Source organism: Bos indicus, chromosome 8 (assembly GCF_029378745.1).
Source record: "Bos indicus isolate NIAB-ARS_2022 breed Sahiwal x Tharparkar chromosome 8, NIAB-ARS_B.indTharparkar_mat_pri_1.0, whole genome shotgun sequence".
Lineage (NCBI taxonomy): Eukaryota > Metazoa > Chordata > Mammalia > Artiodactyla > Bovidae > Bos > Bos indicus.
In genome coordinates, this window is record NC_091767.1 from 28,373,402 (window position 1) to 28,394,085 (window position 20,684).

General features: G+C 37.9%; 1 protein-coding gene across 9 annotated transcripts in view; it reads right to left on the reverse strand.

Annotated features, from left to right (window-relative positions):
- Positions 1 to 697: 697 nt before the first annotated feature.
- Positions 698 to 20,684, reverse strand: part of CCDC171 (coiled-coil domain containing 171) — a 341,501-nt gene continuing 321,514 nt past the window's right edge. For 8 of the 9 annotated variants that reach the window (XM_070794512.1, XM_070794515.1, XM_070794516.1 and 5 more), the window contains one exon: positions 698 to 3,129. In XM_070794512.1, coding sequence (XP_070650613.1) covers positions 2,905 to 3,129 — 225 coding nt within the window. In that variant the 3' untranslated portion in view covers positions 698 to 2,904. Of the gene's footprint in view, positions 3,130 to 11,475; positions 11,559 to 20,684 lie in introns of all 9 variants that reach the window. The other variant, XR_011568027.1, reaches the window with a different exon arrangement.

Below are 20,684 nucleotides of genomic sequence, written 5' to 3' on the forward strand. Positions count from 1 at the left end.
ATGGGGTCGCAAAGAGTCGGACACGACTGAGCAAATTTCACTTTCTGGCAATTCTCTCAATTTCGTACACCTCTTTGCATTCATATTACATCAGTCTAAAATGTTTATGTTAAACATTCTGGCAAAAAATCTCAATAAGTAAGCATGATTTAGGTGCCAAAACAATAACTTTAAGAATCCCTTTGATAGTGATGGATGATACAGTATTTTTCTAGATCACAGAAGGTAAGAAAATCTACATACTAAAGGGTAAAGTAAAATTCTCTTCCCTTCCAAAAATATTTGAAGTTGTCCTCCTGAGAAAAGTCTATTTTATACATCATTCTTAAGGAAGTAAAGAAGCTGATAGAGCAACCATCCTCGTCAACACAACACAGATCTCAAATATGCAGCGATTGGTCACTGAGGTGCTCGGAAGCAGTCTAGAGTTTCTCAGATCTCCATAGGATATGTCATTAAATCTTCTCCTCCTGCTGGGTCTGACTTCTGGGGAAAAAAGCATATGGTATAAAAATTACTATATTTGGTAGTGAATACTAATGATTGCTCAGAAGGCTCATCCTTCAGTCTCTATGGCCTTTAGCATCTAGTTGGATATAAATGTGACATGCTTTGATTTGATTTAATAATCTTTTTGAATTTATGGTTCAGAATTAATTATATAAAGTTTATCTATAAAATCAGATACTCACATAGATGGAGAGACATATACATTTATTTCTGGTGTTATCCCATTAACAGACTGTAAAATTAAGGCAAGAAGACCAAGGTCTGTCCAAGGCAAAATTTACAAAGGTGCTCCTTCCCCTTTAATTACTAGGATATGGAAACAGATTTAACACAAACATACACACGCAAGACATATATGTGATGTAAGGTGACATTGTTTTTCTACAATGTGAGAATTGGAAGCTCAATGATGTCATATGAATCATATTTTATACCTATATTGCCAATATCTTAATTACTATATGGAACGGCAAAAGAAAGTACTTTGAAACATGCAGAAATTATTCTATGATCTGTATAGAAACAACAGCATTTTCTGTGTTTTAATAAATTTGCAAGTTGAATTTCATACATGTTATAGTACATTAAACAGGGAATGTTCTTTAATATTAAAAACCCAGAATGGTTAATAAAAAGAACTCCAAGGAAAGAATTAAGAGAAATTTGGTTAAAGATGTAATTTTACTTCATAGAAATAGCTTTCTAAAGATTTATATTAAGCTTATTATATCAGCCCAGCACTATGAGAATACACAGCATGACAGCCATAGTGCTGTGTTATCTCAGATGGAGTAAATCACTTGGTTGATTTGGCTAATACGTAAATAGTACACCAATTTTATTTACCAAGGCCAATTAATAAATTCTTAAAAATTGGGTATATTTGAATCAAATGTCACTGTAAAGTTAAGACAATATAGATTCCATAATACATACTGTTATTTTCTAATGTATCTATAATGAAACTCCATAATGAAACATAATATAAAATATGGATTTTTGTATCAAAACTCGTCAGAAAGTACAGCTCACATCAGAAGTTAATATCACTGGGGAGTTAAATGATTAAAACAAAAACAAATAACGTATTACAAATAGCCTTTTGTTCTTCACTTACTATGATGCAAACTGCAAGGATTTAACCTTTAAGGGTTAAAGAGTTTAATCAATGTCAATGTCTGATCTTCTGAAGGCGATAAAGAACAGTCTGTCTAGCGATACCCAACAGAACATCACTTTGTCAAGCCACAAAGCACCCAAAAGCTTGTCAAGTAAGTTCCCAGAAACCTCTTTGTGGTTAGAACTCAGCTCCTTCTTGCTTGACCTATTATTTGATATTTGACCACTTGGTTGCAAGACACTTGCTCTTTCTAGCTGAAATGTCACTGGGGCATCTTGTCAGCTCCCCGACATCTCGGCCTGACATACAATTTTACTTTTGTGTGCTACAAGGCAGAAAATGCAGGGCAATGGCCTTGTTTTAAATTCTGTCAGCATCAAAGATGGGCGTCACTCTTGGGTCCTACCAACCACACAAACAAAAAAGGAGTCTATTTTGAAGGTCAAAACAGCCATTACCTTGAAGTTTTTCAGCTTATACTAAATACGTTACCTGCTGTACTGGTGTGGGAACTGTCCTTAAAAAGTGCCTAAACGCACCACAGACATCTTCCCAGCACAACTGCTCGACTTTCTTATCACAAGCAGGCTTGCTAAAAAGGAGGCGTTTTCAATGCCTGCAGGGACCAGATGCAGCAGTTAACTTGTTCAAATGGGCAAGTGGTATCATGTAGCTTTACAAGGAGCAACCTGACCTTCTCACATTGACCAGGAGTGACATTATTGTGCAGGAGGAGAAGCAGTCACATCATTTCTGTTTTGCACAACCTGCTTAAAGTTTGCAACTAAATGCTTGTCTTCAGTTGAGCTGACAAGAGAGAAGAGGGGGCTCAGTGAACCATGGCAGGGCTGCCATGAAATGACAGGAATCATTGGCATACATTTCAAATAGCTCTCTCAATCCTATTAAAGTATTGCAGTCCTGCTTTAAAATAGACAAGTATGAAACAACTTTGATAGATAGAGACTAAAATGGCTTATTGATTTTTTTAAGTCTGAAGGAAATTACCTAAAATGTGTCATTCTTTAACATTTAAAAATATGTTACATAAAAATGAGTAACTGTGATAATAAATAAAACTTAGAGGGGAAAAAAAGTTGGTTATTTCATTATTCGAGGAGACATAGATACCTGAACACATCAAGATATCACACAATTTTTAAAAACCCACGGCCACTTGAGCTGAAACAAAATTCAACTGATAAGAAAATCCCCCATCAAAACAATTTTAATTGTACTGTTAACTCTTCCTGCATGCTTTTTATTTCATAAAGTCATAAACCAATCTGAGCTGGTCGCTTGGCAGTAGCAGACATTGTCACTGGAGACGAGTTAGATGATGATGCCAGGGGCACAGAATTTATAAGTGTTTCCTTTAAGAAAGTGTAAGTTGTGTCAAGTTCAGCTTTCAACGGCAAAAAATCCCCAACATCAGTTGTGTCAGCAGGAAGAGCAGCTCTCGAAGGAATGGAGAGATTTGAGTGGTCTCGTGATCCTGTCTATGATACAAAAAGGAGAGAACAATAAACATAGACTTGAAAACTCCAACAGAGTCTAAACCCATAAACAGAGAAGTGGACCAAGAATCATAATATGAAATGGGGTGGAAACGGCAATTTAAATAATCTATATGATAATACATAAATATTAAATTATTTTCCAAGTTGTGATTGAACCTCATTTGTTCTACATCAAAAACTTGCCAGGACATCAGGAATTGGGCTAAACACTAAAACTTTGTAGAAAACTTTTATCAAGTTATTGAATCAAAAAGTCAGTACAAGCAGGCATTTTTGCCTCTTCTTCCATCCACTGGCAAATTACAGAAACCAACTCTAACAATAATGTTTATTTCATTATGCTATATGTGTGTGTGTGTGCTCAGTCGTTCAGTCGTGTCTGACTCTCTGCAACCCTCTGGACTGTAGCCCACCAGGCTCCTCTGTCCATGGGATTTTCCAGGCAAGAACACTGGAGTGGGTTGCCCTTTCCTCCTCCAGGGGATCTTCCTGATCCAGGGATCAAACCTGCTTCTCCTGCATTGGCAGGCGGATTCTTCACCACTAAGTCACCTGGGAAGCCCTCTATAATATATGCTATATAATTGGGAGATTAGACTGCTTAGAAAATTCATAACTATGAATATTTGTGTGTTTAAGTTATCAGCCTGACTTATTTAATTGAACAATACAGTACAAAGAAAAACAAGTCAATCCTTGCACCCTATAGAAAATAGCATACCAACATATAAAATGCCAATGAAATGAACTATTTGTCTTTACCTTTAATAATAATGTCACCACCCTATTTTAATGACTGTTCTATTATAAGCATTTGGAAATCATATACCAAGATATGGGAATGCAACATGAAAACAGTTTGTGACATATTTTAAAACATTACTGCTACCCAGAAATTGTTGGAAATCAAACTTAAGAAACCCACACACTCATGAAATACTTAAAAACATAATTAATATTTTGTTGAAGCTATACATTTAAGTCTTAAGTAACAACAGTAAACAGTAGTTAACCCTTAACATAAATGAAGTCTTACCAGTAAAGCAGATAGGTATTACCTTATGGCATTTATAGATAGGAGAAAAATAGTAATCAATTGTATGTCAGAATTTTCCAGATTCCCAGTAAATAAATGTTGCTGAAATAATAAGTCAAGTCCTAAGTGTCTCCATTAAAAAACACATTTATATTGCAGAGGTTTTAATAACAAAACATCTCTTTGGTAGATTCTCTTAAGGTTTTGACAACAAAATAGCATGAATGCTAAGGATCTGCTTTATTATGTCATGTTATACAAAACCGCTTCTACATGTGAAAGCGTGAAGGAAGCAATCTCTGGCTTCAGAAATATATTAGAAATTCAACTGTTGTATGCGTTACCATTTTTGTGGATTTTTTTTAAAACTACAACTGGAGAAAAATCAATGGCTGCATCTAACACCTAGTTCAGCAATTTTCTTTGATCTCCGTTCTTTTGATTTCTTGATTCTCCACTGCAAGCCTACAGCTGACGGAAATCATCTCTTTTTCTGCTGGAAGTTAAAAAGAAAAAAAAACAAAAAACAAACCCACCTAAAATGGCCACTCAAATGGCTTTATGAAGGAGAGGATTTAGCTTATCCTTGCTGAAAGAAAAGAACTCCCAAGGTCATATGTTGACCCTGCTTAGAAGTGCTGATGAGATTTCACTTGCACAACCCTAATGGGTGACTAGATCAGTTCAGAACCAGAACAGAGGCATCTCATTACATCAGAGGCTGGAGGTATAGATTGCTGCACTTTTCCTGCTGCTAGAACCATCTTTGGTGATTTTTTTTTAGCCCTGCATCTGAATTGGCAGCATTATTACTTGATCGATTTTGCTGCTGTAAAGACTGCAATGCCATCTGCTAACTGATTCTGCCAGACCTGGGGGTAAGAGGGACAATGGAAGAGCAGGAGATGGTGGGGCTGATTCTCTTCATAATAAAACTCAGAGCAATCGTACTATTTATTATGATCAAAGAGTATTGGCAGGCAAGCCTTCACAAGTTTCTTGTTACATCTTTATACTTCAGGTTCTGGTTTAAGAAAACTGTATATGTGCAGAATCAGACCAAGGAAGCTCAGCTACTCTCTGAGAAAATCTCCTTCTTGATGCTTTAGACTAGAGAAAGGTAACTGTGCCAAATGGATCAACCGCTCCTGTTAGATATATCTTACTCAAATCCATATTCTGTACTTGAAATTTCCTTTTCTGTTCTTATGAGTCCATTGACCTAACACCTTACACATGAGGAAGGTTATCCTTTAGGAAAGGTCTTTAACTGCTCACTTCCCCTTAATACATTCAGTGGATTTTAAACTCTACAAAGGGGCACCTCTTCTACTTTTTCTTGTCTTACTTTTTCTTATGTCTATTTTCCACCATGTTGCCTGAAAGTGTTTTTTATTTCTAATATACATTTTTTGACCAAATAACCTTGAAATGGGGTATTGAGTATGTCTTTGGTATTTCAAACCAAAGTCTCACTTTTTGTGTACCTGAGATTCTGATTTGAAACACTAAAGAAATAATACCTCCTAAGCATGGGAAACAACATTAAGAAGAAGAGGTTTCTGTATCATACAGCAAATCCCACTGGCTATCTCTCTTACATATGGTAATGCATATGCTTCAAGACTACTCTCTCAATTTGCCCCACCCTCTCATTCCCCTGCTGTGTCCACAAGCCTGTCCCTAGGCCTGCACCTCTATCCGGTACTCTGTGACAACCGAGAGGGGTGGGATGGGGTGACAGTCGGAGGAGGGTCAAGAGGGAGGGGACACATATATATTTATGGCTGATTCATGCTGTGGTATGGCAAAAACCAACACGATATTGTAAAGCAATTATCCTCCAATTAAGATTTTTTTAATGGAAAAAAAGAAGAGATTTCTTCGAAGATTTGCACCCCTTGAAAGACAAACCCTCCATCAAGTAAACAGAATTACTTTTGTGTAAATGAAAATAATTGTTTTTCTGTTACTGAGGTCATTTGCTATACTGCATGCACTGCTAGAAAATAATCTTTTCTGTGAAATACAATAAAATTTGATTTTAAGTCACTTAAGAGCTTAAAAACAAACTCGCAAAAATTCTGGTGAGATCTTGATTTGAAAATATGATGTTAAAGTAACAAGTAAATATGTTGTAAATAATATTCAGAAATATAACACTTTTAATATAACACAGAAAGTAAGAGACAGTTAAATAACTTTTTATCAGAGACCATTAAAAGTTAATATTCACCATGTGATATTATATTTTAAATCTGTGGTCATTTAAGCTACTTTTTAAACTGCTGAGGTGTTCTAATAGTCTCTCATGTAAATCAAAATTTAGGCAATTTTTTAAAAGGAAATTAGCTACCTGAAATAAAAGCTAGGTGTCATGTGAATCTTTATGGAGGCACTTTTATTTACTTAACAAGCTGTAAATGATTCTATTTGAGCTGTTATAGTCCATCAGTTAAAATATATATTCACAATACAAAATATGTCTACTAAATTTCTGTATTTTAAAAATCTTATGAAATATAGTAATTAGACATGTCCATTAACCATTTTTCAAGACTTTAATATCTCCATTTTCTAAGGGTGTTTTTTAACAATAAAAATAAATACAGCACTAGTGTAATAATAAGATAATGACTAAACTGTCTATATATCAAAGTCACTTTGCAGACCAAGGCTTCTAAAACAATGACTGTCTCTAAGCCATCTGTCTCCCGTGCAGCATTTACGATAAAGTTAAGTCTTCCAGAATCCAGTAGTATAAAAAATGAGGAGTGATTTAATTTAGTAAGCCTGAATAGTATTGCAAGGAGATTATGCCAGGCAAATAGTATGGTGAATGGAGTATTGGACTAGAGATCAGAAGACTATATTTTTCCCTCCCAGTTCTGTTACAATTCAGCTGTGTCATTTAGGTGAGTGAATTAGTACTCCTAGGTCTCACTTCCTTTGCCTAAAACAATGAAAAGCAGATGATACCACTCTAATGGCAGAAAGTGAAGAGGAACTAAAGAGCTCTCTTAATGAGAGTGAAAGGGGAGAGGGAGAAAGATGACTTAAAATACAACATCCAAAAAACTAAGATCATGGCATCTGGTCCCATTACTTCATGGCAAATAGGTGTCGGGGGAGGGGGGGCGGCGGATGGAGTGGAAACAGTGACAGATTTTATTTTCTTGGGCTCCAAAATCATGATGGATGGTGACTGCAGCCATGAAATTAAAAGACACTTGCTCCTTGGAAGAAAAACTATGACAAACCTAGACAAAGTATTAAAAAACAGGGACATCACTTTGCCAACAAAGGTCCAGAGTATCATGTATGGACGTGAGAGTTGAACCATAAAGAAGGCCTAGCATCAAAGAATTGATGCTTTTGAACTGTGGTGCAGGAGAAGACTTCTGAGAGTCCCTTAGACTGCAAGGAAATCAAAGCAGTCAATCTTAAAGGAAATCAACCCTGAATATTCATTGGAAGGACTGATGCTGAAGCTGAAGCTCCAATACTTTGGCCACCTGGTGCAAAGAGCTGACTCACAGAAAGAAACCCAAATGCTGGGGAAGACTGAGGACAGGAGGAGAAGGGGGCAAGAGAGGATGAGATGGTTGGATGGCATTACTGACTCAATGGACAAGAGTCTGAGCCAGCTCCAGGAGATAGTGAAGGACAGGGAAGCTAGGAGTGCTGCAATTCATGGGGTTGCAAGAGTTGGATATGACTTAGTAACTGAACAACAGGACTCTTTCTAGCTCTGAAGTGCTGCATGTCCACCATGATTGCAACCCATGATAATGTGTGGCATAAGGTTAACACCTAAGTTTTGTGAATACCATTAACCCATAATCAGAGTTCCTAAACATAATTCTTCAGATTTTGAGAGGATATAGATGGGCCACTCTTAAGGGCAAGGAATACATACTGCAGATGATTCTTTAAAAAAGCCAAACAGATAATAAAATTAACCATAGTTTAGACGATGTGGCTACATTCAATTAAATTCTGTGATACATTTTTTATTACTTCGACCTCCATGATGATGTTTTAAGCTCTGTAAATTATTGACTGATTTTAAGTAGAGTACGCAGCTCTACATAAACTGATGAAGGAATCAAAGTACCCACAAGAGGGCCTTATGAAGAGGCTCCCTTGCCATTTCTACTTTAGCTCCTAATACGTTCTTATCACTAGAGTCTTAGTAATCAGAACACAGAATTTTCTTCCTTCCGAATGCTTCAAGTTAGTTAACCAAATTTTACCTATTTTCCACTTTGGCCATTAGGCCTCATAGGATACTACAGTTTATACAGTCAGAGTTGACAATACTTACGGGTACAGTTTTCTCTTGTGCAATGCTTAGTTATGCACCTCAGATATCTGTCTATCTATCTGTTTATTCATTCAACCACACACACATATACATATACCTGATAAATATAGCTACACACATATACCTGCTATATATATATATGTGTGTGTATATAAACATACACACACACACATATATATATATATATCCCTGCTAGCACATCATTAAATATTTATTCCTTGAAGCCATCAATTATAACTTTGAGTTACCAATACCAAACCTGTAGAAATATTTTACACATTCCTCCCTCCATAAGTTATTAAAACCTTAGTACAAAAAAAAATAAATAAATAAAACCTCAGTCCAGACCAGTTTCATCTTCAGTTCACTAACAAGATAGGCTAGGTGGGGATATGTGAGTCAGCAGAGCCCTGTAAAAGAGTCTCCAGAGAGAGAGGGAACACAATCTGAGAAGTTTAGACACCTAGAGATGAAAAAGAAAGGGCAATCATAGAGGGAGAAACAAATCAGAAAAGAGAGGGAGAAGATACTAATAGCCAACTCGATTCACATCACAGCAATTTACTCCTCAAGCAGACATTTCACATTCGTTCGAAAGCCAGAGTTCTTAAGTCAGTCTGGTTCAGTTTCAGCCTCAACGACTTGGCTAATGTGGTAGATTAATTGGATTATGCCTTCCTTACAAGCATGCTCTTTGCCATGTGACATGCAGTTGTTTGCAGCCTGGTTCACAAGCACACTGCTGCCCTACCCTGCTCGTCTAGCATTTCCTCACTTGTACTCTGTAATCTGCTTACATGGACTTGCAGATTATTACACAGGCTTGAGGCTTCCCTGATAGCTCAATTGGTAAGGAATCCATCTGCAATGCAGGAGACCCCAGTTCAATTCCTGGGTCGGGAAGATCTGCTGGAGAAGGGATAGGCTACCCACTCCAGTATTCTGGCCTAGAGAATTCCATCCATGCGGTCGCAAAGAGTTGGACACGAGTGAGCGACTTTCACTTCACTTCACTTTACATGGACTTGTGAGTCAGGAAATAAGATGTTCCATAGCTCACACCTGCCTCCAGTCTGTTCACTGTCTGGTATACACCTCTCTCCTTTGTGGGATGAGTGTGCCTTCTCTACCTTTCAGACTCTGCCAAGGTTCCCCTCTTTGTAACCCCTTTTCAGCTCATTGCCACACACTTCCCCAACTGCAGTGAGCTGCTACATTCAATCACATGTTGGCATTCCTTTGTGAACATTTTTCTGTTTTCACTTACTTCATTCATCACCCAGAAAACTATGAGCACCTAGGGTAATGGAATCATGGCTTTGTATTCCTAGCACTTAGAAGAGTATCTGGAAACAAGATTTCCAACTGATGAATGAATAAACAAACCACTCATGTTATTATTTCATGATTTTGGTTTTATATTTTGTATTTGGTTATTTCACGTATATACAGATTATGTCGCAATTAGAAGTAGCAGAGTGCACGGGAAAGAATTCAGGCTTTGAAGCTGAAGAGGCCTCAGGTTCTGAGTCTGCCATGTACTCACTATGTGATCTAAGACATGTTTCTTAGCCTGTGTGAGCCTGCATCTTATCCATTATGTATGAAGACTAATCCTTCATGGAGCTGTTAACAAGGATTATGAAATAATATACCAAAAAAATGCATAACATACAGGAGCTCCCCTTCGCCTCTCTTTCTACTCTTCTCAAGTGATAATAAATTCCAAATTTTGAACTAACATGTATGAACATAAATGTCAGGCACTGTGCTAGGTTTAGCTTTATAGGCATTATCTCTCATAGCCACTCAAGGGGAAGGTACTGCTACTCTTAATTTTATAGTCTAAGAACCAGGGATCACAAGAGTGGCAAGCACTGCTCCACACTGCACAGTTTGTTAAGTGGTGCAAAGGGATCCGACTCTTGATCCATGATTCTTCTCCCCTTATGCCTGGCCACCACCTTATCACATCACCCAAAGAAGACACAGCCTCAGGCTTATGCATATCCAGAGCTATTTCATAAAGACAGCAAGGGCTCAACAAATCTCTGTGAAAGTGGAAAAGAAAAGCAGGTAGATTGTACTAGAGGTTAAAAATAGATGTTTCTCTTTTCGATGATATGGTTTCTTATAGTCCACTTGAATATCCACAGTACTGGAGTAAATGAATAGATTTTATGACATTTACATAAAATCAAAGTTCTAGCCCTTTCACCAAAGAAGCTTATATGTTGTTACATTCAGAGATTACACTCAGTGCTGAAGTTTTAAATTACACTATAACATTTAAACTTTAATTTTAAATTGCTTTAAAGATGTCTTGTGCCTGACAAGATAACAATTCCCATTTTCTTCTCTTGGATGTTTAGATTTCCTGACATGATTGAGGTTGGAAAAAGAGTCAAAGAATTTTCCCAGATGGCTTTTGTTCTTTCTTTTCCTACGTTCCTTCGCACCCTGTGCTCCCAGTCTGCTCCTTTCCTGGCAATTCTGATGCACCTGATGGTACAGAATACTAGAAACGGCCAGAAAATTCAAGAGAGACCATTTTCCCCCCCTGGATCTTAAGAATGTAAAATTTTCAAACAAACAGAATGTGAAAAGTAAATATATCCATACACTCATGTATATTAAAAAGGGGCAAAAATTGGATAAATAAAAACTTATGCTTAATTAATTGAATTAATTAGTTGAATAAATAAACTTATTCGAAAATTGCCATTGCAAAACTGAAATGAAAAGCTGATAGCCATAGGGTAGTTTTCTTAAATCACAAAAAACTTATGAAAATCAAGAAAAAGAAGAACCTAATTAGAAAATAGGCTCCAGATAGTGCATTTATTAATACTGAATTCATCTGTAACAGGAAACTCAAAATGTCAGTGGCTTTAACAAGATAGAAGTTTATTTCTCTCTAATATAGCTATATGAAGCTACCAGGAATCCAGACTGCTTCTACCTTGGGTTCCACAGTCTCAGTATTTGGCTTCCACCTCCAGGATCCAAAATGGTTGCTCAAGTTCCAGCCATTATGTCTGCATTCTAGCCAGAAGAAAGAAGGACAGTAAAGGAGAAGGTATCACTTACATTTGAAAACACCTCCTAAAATCAGAGTACTTTTGTTTACACCCCATTGGCTAGAGTTTAGTCATGTGGCTGACTTAGTTTCAGGGCAGCTTCCCCCTGCCCCTGAATGGCCTGGGTAATAGAGGTTCAATTACAAAGAAAGAATGAGAAAAGAGGTCAGGAAACCACTGACAGCCTCCACCTCAGATATATATTGGCTGCTTGGTGGAGGACAGAGAAATACAATAACCAATAAACATATAAAAAAGAGGTAAACCTCATTCACAATTAAAGAAACGCAACACAAAACGTGACAATGAAAGCTTACTTTCTGCCTATAAAATAGCCAAAAATTTAGATGTCTGATGCAACCCACTACTAAGAGAGGGAAACAGGCAAGTTCCTAGCACGTAGGCTGGGCTGTACTCTGGTGCAAACTTTTGGGAAGACAAAGCTTACATTGTACCTGTTTTTGATCCAGCAACTCCACTGTTAGACATTTCTTCTATGGCTACACCCACAGAAGCTCACCAAGATGAGCATACAGATGTATCCATCAAAGAATTCTTTTAGAAAAACACTTTTAAAACGAAACTGAAGTGTTAAGTGAAGTATGATACAATCACATTATACAACAATTTTGAAAACTGATGTAAATATGTAAGTACTGATGTAGAAATACATCCAAGTGAAATAAGATTCAAAACAGTGCATGCTCATGCATGCGCATGTCTGTGTGTGTGTATAAAGAGAAAGAACCCATTTGTATTAAAAAAAAAAATACATAAATAAGTACAGGGAGTTCCCTGGCAGTCCAGTGGTTAGGACTTTGTGCTTCCACTACTGGGAGCTTGAGTTCAATCCCTGGTTGGGGAACTGAGATCCCACATGCTGCAGAGAGCAGCCAAAAAAAAAGTATAAACACATACATGAATACATATATCTTTTCTTCTTTCTGGAAAGAGAATCACAGAATCTGCTAATTATTTATAGAAAAGGGGAATAAACTGGAGTACGTATTATAAGGGAAAAGCTTTGAAAGTCCAAAATATTTTCTTTCTGTGTTTTTTTTATCTTTAAAACTACTGAATCACCATCAAAGGTTTTAAACTGGCAGTTCACAAAAGTCAAAATACAACTGATTAACAAACAAATGGGGAAAAATGGTAACTGCCAATAGTAATCAAAAATATAAGGGAAATGAGATGTTTATTACCAACCAAAATTCAATTTAAAAAATTGTGATAACTGATGTTAGTGAAGGCATTAAAAAACAGGCATTCACAAATTGCTAGTGATGTATGAACTGATTGAACCATTTGGACTATAACTTGGCAACTGTCTTGAAATAGTTAATGCTATTTGACCCAACAATTCCATTTATGATTAGTTTCTTAACATTAATAACAGACAAAAGTTAGAAATAATCTGATATTCAATAACAGAAGTACATTTAAGTAAGCTTTAGACACCTGATGGAATATTATATGGCTATAAAATTTATGGTTATATTAACAAATAGTTGTAGAACACAGACAAATGCTGAGGCTTGACTAGGGGTCAGAAGCCTTTTTCTATTGAGGATCAGATAAATGTTTCATGCTTTGCAAGCCATATGTCTCTGTTACAACTACTGAACTCTGCTGTTGTAGCCCCAGAGCAACTATAGATAATATATGTCAATGAATTAGTGTGGCTATGTTCCAATAAAACTGCATTAATGAACTGAAATTTGAATTTACCATAATTTTCACATCATGAAATATTCTTCTTTTTTAATTCATTTTTTAAACATTAAAAAACGTAAAAACCATCCTTAGTTTACAGGCTATACAGAAACAGATGGAAGTAGATTGGCTCACAGGTTGCGCCTTTGCCCGCCCTAGAGCAAGACCATATACATGAAAATGAGATACACAAAATCACACGATACTTGTCGTGAGGTATGGAGACTGCAGGAATTTCTTCCCGCAGCTTCTGAATTTTCCAATTATCTACAGCACTTTTATAACTAAAACTGCTTTATTGAAAAAGACTTAATTTTATACATACTGAAACCCATAGTTTAGTATAGTTAGGACTCTGAACTGTGTGGGCAAAATGAAATGTAATTGGTTTGTTAAAGGTCTCAGAGGGGAGGTTGTGAACCAAGTGTTTGCACAAGTTTTGAAAATCGGATTTTAATTTAGCTGAGAACACTTTCTTCCTTCAACGTTTCCAGTTATCTAACTCATATCCACCATCTGACATTAAGTACACGCACACATGAGTAACTCGCACCTCTGTACAAGCGTAGCTCCTCGTGTGGAGTGGCTACTTACAACCTGTGCGCCTTCATTTACCTCCAAACAGCACTTCCCGCTGCCAAGTTACGACTTCTGTGGTCAGAACGCACACATGTCACACTCTCTCTGGGAACTATTAAGCAAAAGTTTTCTGACCACTTTTTCATTACTGAAGAATTTCCTCTTAAAGTTATAAGTCCTTTTTTATTCAATGTCAAAAATTTAGTAATATCTGGAAGCTATAAACTTAGACCTTTTAGCAGCATGTTTTTCTCTGAGTAGAAATACTGGCCATGCCCTCAGGTAAAAAAGAGCAGAAGGAGGAAGAAACATCTAAAATTGAAAGCTGTTTGAAAGAGATTGTTTTCCTTAATCTCACTAACATGGTATCTGTCAGTCACATATTTCAACAAAATTAGCAATAAATTCACATGTTAAAAATCGAAACCCATTTTTTACTGCCCCTCCCTTCCAGGGCTGGTTTAAACCATGCTCCTTTGTTACTCCACTTTATCAAACCTGAAATCCCCAGCCATTCCTCATGAAATGTTGCAAACAGTCTTCATTCCCCTGCTGATCATCGAAGAGATTCATGCTATATTCCCCAGGGCTGGTGACCCTTTGACCAGTGCCCCAGCTGGGCCCTTCTGGAGGGACTGGTTATCTTGAGTTAAAAGAATGTGGCCTCTCTGTTTCTCAGTGAGAGAGGAACCCTTCAGATGTAAGACAAATCATGTGATCTGGGGTTCACATCTGTGGAATGCTTTCCAATCACAACCAGCACTGGGGCATACGTTCCAAAACAAACCACTTAGCTGGCAATGACATTTCCTTTACATGATAGGCAGGAATGCTACTTCTGATAGAACCAGGCCATTTCCAGCAGTCTCAAACCAAACCCATCTCTAGGGAGAACATCTTATAGAACTGTGAGAGTAATGCAGCGACCACAAAATTCCAAAATAATAGAGCTATGGATTCCATTTCAAGAACCTACTCCCTACATGACCAATTCCATATGATAGACTTTCCCCCAAATAGCATAAAGCATATCTAAACCCACACTCACTATATTAGGATCCTAAATTAGCTCCACTCACTAATTCTTTTAATAGATATCTACTATCTATTAAAAGAATAAAATCAAAGAAGTAACTAAAATGCCTAGAAAGTGTCAGACACGGTTCAGGGTACTGGGATACAGAAGTGAATCACACACCAAAATTCTCTGCCTTTAGAGAGTTCACCTTGTCCTTGACTACCTGTGTTTGGAGTCAGTTCTTAAATTATAATTTGTTCAATATAACCACACAACTGCTGTTTTGTAGTATGACATTTTGATGGACAATGGTACTTAGAGTTTGCTAGACTCATTGTTCCATGGACGCAAGCAAGGTCCCAGTAATGAGTCACGTTTCCCTAGTTCTTTCCTGACCAGATCACACATGACCTCAAACTCCCTGTCAAAAGTTTCTGGGTGCCTGACATCCTTCCATCAGGCCCCGCCTCCAATGTATTAGAGAGACTCACTGGGCCATATGGGCACCATCTTTACACAGACTAGCCCTACACCCACTCTTCCCTCTGAAACCTGTGGTAACTCTGACTGGAACCCAGTGTCTCACACTGTCTGTCATAAAGCATTTCTTTCAGCTTCCACCTGTAGGCATCTTTTTCTCAGAGACCAGAAGCCAGTCCATAGGCCTGCACAGAGGAGAAGACCTACACTGCTCTCTCTACTTCTCGTCACCTCCTCTGACCACCTGCCCACAAAACCTCCACTTATCCTTCAACTATCCCCAAGGCCCTCAGTCACATAAACTCCCCAAGAGCCTGCACGCCACTTTTTCACAAAGGCCTTGATTTGTTTGAAATGCAACTCAGGTTAGGGTAGCCACAATATAGCAATTTTGACAAAGGTTTCAAAGCTCTTTTCTAAAATTGTTCATCTGTTATTCAAGTGTCAAGTGTCTAGTCTACAAATGCACTTTTAATTTTTCTAAGCAAGTCATTCCTTCAGACTTCTCTCTTTTTTCTACTTGACCTCTACTTTATTGTATATTTATTTATTATCTGAGAATATTCAAAACTTCTCTTGAAGACAAGAAAAAAATAGGACAGATGTAACTCATAACAAGTGTTAAGCATAGAGAATGAATCAGCCAGTTGTGTGAGATAAGAGGCAGAATCTATATGATAGGAAAAGGTATTAGTTGGTCCCCTGCAGGACAGGCTACTCCCAGACAAACAAGAGGGAAAGGTGCCCCACCTCCAGGTTAATGTCATCCTCAAATTGCCCCCGATGGCTCAGCCAATAAAGAATCTGTCTGCCGATGCAGGAGAAACAGGAGATGTGGGTTTGATCCCTGGGTTGGAAGATCCCCTGAAGAAGGAAATGGCAAGCCACTCCAGTATTCTTGCCTGGAGAATCCTATTGACAGAGGAGCCTGGTGGGCTACAGTCCATAGTGTTGCAAAGAGTCAGACACGACTGAAGCACAGAACACAGGCCAATTGCCCCAGAGCCACAGAGAAAACCCAAAGCTGTCCGGCTGCCTAAGTGGCAAGCTACAGAGACTGGCCAGGAGTATTTCCCAGGACAAGTGTGGATAAGTGGACCGAGGCATCTTCAGTCACCTGATCCCGCTTTCTCAGCGCTCCATGTTGGTCCCATAAGCTCACGTGGAGAAGGCTGATGCAGCTGAGAGAGAGGCCATTTGAACACCTTACGAGCAAGGAACCAGAGAGTAGGGTCTGTCCCCCTGCTGCCTCCCTACCATCTGCTACTTGCTGTGTGTTTTAGATTGATTTGCTAAACCACGTGATTTGAGGATCCTAATTTTATCTGTGAGACCTCCTGTTCTGTGAGTTCAGGGATAACCTGCCTGCTAGAGTCCTTGGAGCCTACCATTACGTTAAGGCAATCTCCCATAGACTCCTTTGCCCCTGAGACTAATCAAAACGCTGATCCTGAAGCAAGCCCTGCCTTCTCCTATCTCAGATTCTCTTCTTCAAGTTGCTTTTTCTATTTAAAGGGAGGCTTTTTCTATTTAAAAGGAGACTTCTTCATTGGGTTTTCACAACTCACCTCAGGTATCACCTTGCCCTCAAACCTTCCCTGAATCCAGCCCCGCTACAGTTGGGTTACAAGCCCCTTCTTGGCGTTATCCAGCCACCCCACTCTGCTGCTTTTATAACAGCACAGCATCACAGTCTGCTGTGTGCTTCAGCCTGTGCTCTTTATTATAGTAGCCACTGACCATATGTAATTAATTTTAAATTAATTAAAATTGAATTTCATGTAAAATTAAAGTTTAGTTCCTCAGTCACACTAACTGTCCTCCACACATTCAACAGCCATGACTCCACCATCACAGTAAGTCACAATGGTCAGAGCTGGCATCAGGTGTTCCTTCCTTGGAGGCACAGACTATTTTATCTGTGTTTGTTTCAGTACTACCAGTGGCTTGACTTGCCGCTGTTTAGTCACTAAGTCATGTCCAACCCTTTTGCAACCCATGGATTGTAGCCTGCCAGGCTTCTCTGTCCATGGAATCCTCCAGGCAAGAATTCTGGAGTGGGTTGCCATGGCCTTCTCCAGGGGATCTTCCCGACCCAGGGATCAAACCCGCATCTCCTGCATTGCCAGGTGAGTTCTTTACCTGGGAAGCCAGTGGCTTGACTAGTGACCAGTAGAGCACAGCCATACCATATATTTGCTTATTTTTGACTGAATACACAGCTTCTAATCCATATTCCAGAGAAAGCCAATAGGAAGACATGATTTGATATTAAACTTTTCTCTCTGAAAAATGTTATTTCACAATGTTTAATTTTCATTCTTTAACTCTAACTTTCTCTGATTTTTCCTTTCTAAAGTGTTCAAAGTTTCAAAAGGATTCTCCCTGTTCCTTTCTGTGTTTATCTTTCTCCACCTGGTGAGTGTCATTACGGCATTTCACCTTAGGCTGCTCTGAAAGTAAAGGAAAGAAGCCTGTGACAAAAAGACAGGAGGACAGTTATCTTGGCAAGTGTGCATCCACAAGACACCCAGGCCGGAATCCCAGTTCTCTCGACCTAGATTTGCTGTATCAGAGAAAGACGCATTGCTTATTCTCCTGCTTAAATTTTCAATTTTTATACTCTCTTGAGAAAAGGATTCTATTATAAGCTAAATTTGGAGGCCATATAATTGTTTGATGTAAACCTTCAAAGTTTCCTTTGAGTTGAATGTCTATCTGCTTGGGCAGAAAAGGGGAAAAGAGGGAATTTACATTCACTTTGCTAAACATTAGCATCTTTTGTTCAATCATTTGAATGCAGGACAGTTCTGGGAAACAGCTTAGAGAACAAGAGTTGACACATACAGTGGAAAATCTTTTAAGGTGCTTGGATTCAATGAGGGAGAAAGTGAGACGGAACCATATTTCAGCTCCCTAACTGTGCTCCAGTCTGCGGGAACTTTGTGACAGGTCTCTGTCTCTCAGCTACACTTGACTGGCTTTGGCTGACATTCAGCTGTCAGACAGCAACCCTCAACCAGGCCCCTAACATGCTCCACAGCTTCACCCAATTAACTCGCTTTCACTTGACACAGCAGCAAAAAGCTTCATAATAGGTGGTCAAGGTGCATGGTGTCTGCCTGCCCTCGACCTGCTCACACACAGCAAGATGTTTAACTACTTTCTTCTTGCCAACGTGCTCAGAACTAGGATGACTACAATTTAGTCACTCCCTCTACTGAACTGGACGGGAACCTAGCAAAAACAGTACAGTGATGCACTAAGGAGCTGCTCAGAAACAGATCTCTAGATGACTAAAGTTAAATTTCAGCTCAGTTCCTTAGGCCCTTCTGAGAGGAAGATTTGATTTTTAGATTAGCAAAACTTAATATCAACCAGCCATCAATTTATGGTTTTGGTGTCATTCAGTTGCTCAGTCGTGTCGGACTCCTTGCAATCCCATGGACTGCAGCACACCAGGCTTCCTTGTCCTTCCCTATCTCCCAGAGTTTGCTTACTTTTCACTTATGGTTAGTATCCCAAATAATAGGATTGTATTGATAGAAAGATGACCTGGGATAGGAAAAACTTTTGACAAGTAAGAGCAGAAAGGTCTAGGCACAATTCAAGAGTACAGAATTCAGCCTTTGCTCATAAAAATGCACTTTTTTTTTTGAGAAACTCAACAATTTTTTAATAAGTTTTTGTCCTGCTGTTTAGCCTTTAAGGTGAAATACACTGTACCTGAAAATAGACTTGGCTAATAGTTAAAAACTTTTATACTTATTTTGAAAAATGATCTGAGTAATTTACACATTTTCTCTCATCTCTCAATACATTCAGACCTAAGTATATAATCAGTTTTCACTTATTTGCACTCTGCAGATCTGAAAAATGTTTTTAATGTTATGTAAAGAAAAGTAATATAAACTGTACTGCCTTTGGTTCCCTACATTTATAAAGCCATGTGAGGAAGAGGCCACCAAAAAGTCACTTTATGATAGGATTCTTCATTATTGACATCCAAATACAGATTCTTGTAGCTGTTACCAAGATAGAGTTACGATTTCAATTCCAAGGACCCTATCAGTGATCAGAGCTGAAAATCTAATTAAAGGAATGGGAATGCTAGCCCCTAGCACCAAGAACTAATTCTAGGAGAAATTTACCACTACTTTACACCAAGCAAAGCAGAGTTTAAGCATACCTTGCCATTCGATATGCGTCTGAGATGATGACCTAAGCTTTTGGAGTCAAGTCTGTAAGTAGCAGTGCTTTTGTGACATGCCTTCAAATTGAAGGAAATCTTTCTCTACATAAAATACTTATTTGTTGTTTTGAACACTGCTCACTTCTTACCAGAAGCTCAAGGCAGGGATAGATCTTGACTCAATTGCTGGGCACTTAGGAAATCACATGGCATCCATTTTATCCATCAAGTTCTGTCAATTTCTCCATCTATATTATCTGGCCACAGTCTAATCCTTCTCTATCGCCGCTGTTACTGACCTCATACAAGTAATTCTCACTTCTCACTTGGTCTTCTTTAATATGACTTATCACAATTCATTACAAGTATTCATGTATATGTTTGTCTTCTCCAAACACCTTCAGATCCCTGAGAGAAGGTCCCTTATCTCATCCTATTAAGGATGTAATATAATTATAATATAATGCTTAAGAGTGCCAAATGCTTAAAATACTTTGGGTTCGTAGTGCCTAGGCTCAAATCTTGTACTCTATACTGGTAGTTTCTTCATCTAAAAAGCGATAATAACCCTCCTTTGATAGGACAATGAAAATTAAATTAGTAATATACATCAAGTGCTCAGCACAATGGCTAGCACATAGTAAGCCTTCAATGAATGTTGGTATTGTTGTTATTACTCTTATTATAACATCTTTAGAACTTGGCAAAGTACATAGCACATAGGCGGTAATGCATGGTGAAGGAGTAATTAGGTAATAATTGGGTAATCTTTTTGTTTCATTTCAGGATGATATAAAGAATAAAAATTGTTCATGAAGAATATGAATGATGGATTTAAAACTTTTGAGTTCTGATACTATCACTTTATAGAAATAAATAAGCATTGAAAATATCTAAATTTTTAAAAATCAGCAAGATTGTGAGGTTTCTTAGATATTTTTTCTGAGCAAATAACATGCTCTTCTGAGCATAAAGAAAAACAGTTTTTATTGTTTAAAAATAAACGTTTTTAATTACCTTCCTTTTTTAGAGATTTGATGGCTTGCTTATTCAATATGAGGATGACTTCATTATCTACAGAATTTTTAAGGAATGTGAATAAAATG